The sequence below is a fragment of the Bacillus rossius genome, chromosome 14, assembly GCF_032445375.1.
Source record: "Bacillus rossius redtenbacheri isolate Brsri chromosome 14, Brsri_v3, whole genome shotgun sequence".
Taxonomy (NCBI): Eukaryota; Metazoa; Arthropoda; class Insecta; order Phasmatodea; family Bacillidae; genus Bacillus; species Bacillus rossius.
This window is the reverse complement of record NC_086341.1, coordinates 11,520,486-11,522,985: the sequence shown is the minus strand read 5'-3', so window position 1 is coordinate 11,522,985 and position 2,500 is coordinate 11,520,486. Positions and strand designations below refer to the sequence as shown.

At 42.2% G+C, this 2,500-nt stretch overlaps 1 protein-coding gene across 3 annotated transcripts in view; it reads right to left on the bottom strand.

The window, feature by feature from the left end:
• The window catches only part of LOC134539148 (rho guanine nucleotide exchange factor 11-like), a 517,952-nt gene that overhangs the window by 421,464 nt on the left and 93,988 nt on the right, over positions 1 to 2,500 (bottom strand). For all 3 annotated transcript variants that reach the window (XM_063380904.1, XM_063380905.1, XM_063380906.1), the window contains exon 3: positions 1,370 to 1,588. In XM_063380904.1, coding sequence (XP_063236974.1) covers positions 1,370 to 1,588 — 219 coding nt within the window. The remainder of the gene's footprint in view (positions 1 to 1,369; positions 1,589 to 2,500) is intronic.

The window sequence follows — 2,500 nt, the reverse complement described above, 5'->3', positions numbered from 1 at the left end:
TAAATAGGTCACAAAGATGGCGGGCCTACGTGTAGCAAACATAAACCCGTACATCGAAAGAATCCCTAAAAAAAGTTCCTCGAGTTTCCGTTTATTTTTGTTTCTTATACAAATCTACAGTTTTTGCTCCGATCTCGATGACATTTTTTCCCACACTTGACCTTCGAAACACGAGGCAGGTCACTGGGATTTCGAAAAAAACTCCCCTAAAAGTGTAATGTAATTAATATTGACGGAATATCGCCATTCAATTGTTGATGCTTTCTTAGTTTCCATGGCGACGGTTTTTGCGACGACAGTGGCGCACCCTCCTCGAAGAGGGGAATGTAAAATGAGCTGTGCAAGAGTATTCTGCCTGTGGACTGCCGTACAGAAGCACGGGTAGTCCAGCTAGTACATAACAAAAATAAACGACAACGTAATAATAGAACACTAGATATAATTGTACTTGAAACAATGTGTTTTAACAAATTGAGAACATAAACAAACTTGGCTACCACCGCAGCCAAAAACTCGGCTTCTGTTGGTCGAACGGATCAACGTAAACGGAAGAGCTCGCCACTGCCGAGTTGGTCCGTCTCCGTTTACGTGATACGTCTCCGTTTCCGTGTCACTGTAGTACGGACCTAAGAAGAAGACGTCTGTCTGTCGCTCCGAGGTGACAGAAAGGGTGTTATAAGCGTTTCTAACAGCCTCTAAACATGTACGGCATCCCTTTGCCATATTATCACATAAATTGCTAAGTTAGCATAGTAAATTTGTTGTATAGTATGAATAGTCACAGTAGCCCGATTAATTTTTTTTTGCAGCCAATGGTAGAGTTATTTGTGATTGCGTGACAAAAAAAACTGTAGTCACAATATCAAATAATTTGGTGCACATTAGAGATTTTAAAACTTTTGAAGAAAAAAAACTGGCTATAACTTCAAAACTATAAGTTATTTATTTATAACCATAGTTAATTGGCCTATCAACTGTTCTAGGCTTGACGTTGAGACCTGGAATATTCTGTGAACGGGTCATAAAATAACTTAAAATTAAAATAAAACAAATTATGTACCGGATTTATAATGTAAGTGGGTTAATTGTCACATGGGTACCATAATTATGGCACATATGCCATAATTATTGCTAAGCACCATAACTATGGCACACACGCTATAATTATGGCTAAATAACATAACTATGGCATGCACGCCATAAATACAGCATTCAAGCTATAACTATGGCACGTATGCAATAACTATGGCACATATGCAATAACTATGGCACGCACACCATAACTACGGCACGTACGCCATAACTACGGCACGCATACCATAAACCGTGATGCGAGTGATAAAAATTGCTAAATTGCGGGCGGACTGACCTCGTGGTCGGCGTCGTCGGCGTGGTGCGCCGTGAGGCTGCCCAGCTGCTCCTGCAAGGTGTTGACGCGGCGCTCGGCCCCGGCCAGCTCCTGCTGCAGCCGCGGCTGGTTGCAGCGCGCCAGCTCGCTGCGCAGCGCGTCCACGTAGCGGCGCTCCTTCTCCAGCATCAGGCGGATCGTGTGCACCCGCTGGCACTCCAGCTGCCGCATCTTCTCGTGCTGCGGGGAGGGGGGAGGGGGAACACGTGCGCCGTCAGCCTCCAGGTCTCAGCGACAACCATCACATCACATTGCGGACAAATTAAGATAAAAAGGCGGTTTCAAGAACGTGCACCGAGAGTTTCATGCCTAAAATTTTTTCTGAAAACACTCATTTAAAAATACAGTTTAGAAACAAACAACGGAAACAGTACTCGCCGGTCCTCAGTGTTTTCTTAAATGATTTTTTCTGACACAACAGACACCACTCGGATATCTCGAGCGGTTTCCCAAACGCGTGTTAGTTTTTTTTTTCTTTCTGGAGCTCTGCACACCGAGTTGCAAACACCTTATGTGTGCCCGGGTAGGCGGGGCCCTTAAAGGTAGTCGAGGGTCCCGCCTGCCCCTTAACACTAAGGGCTGCGCTGTGCTTTTGCAGTTCACATGTTATCGTAAAACTATTTTAAACATCCTTAATCTTAAGTCAGGTCTGACGCCAACACACGCGTATCGTACAGGCTCTGCAAACGTCTGCAAAACTGCGAAATTGGCGACCAGAGAAAGTTAACACAATGGTTATTTTAAGAAAAAACAAGCTCATATTTACTAAGCTGTCAAAATACTTCAAATTTTGAAAATTTTAAAATTAAATTTTTTTTTCCTGAAATAAATTAGCACCATATAACGAAATTCCAGCCAGTTATTCATCAATTTGATTCTCCTTATCGGCACTACAAAAAAAAACGTTAAAAATGTAACTTTGGCAGCTAGCTAATTATGCAAAAAGTATCCAACTTTTTTTTACAGTTTGTGAAAGTTCAGTCACATAAAAAAACCTACTACAAGTTTAACAATGTTTAACCGTTTTGATTTAATGCAGTTTTCTGGACATACGCCATTGCATTACATCAAAATTCCCCTTGCATGAATCAT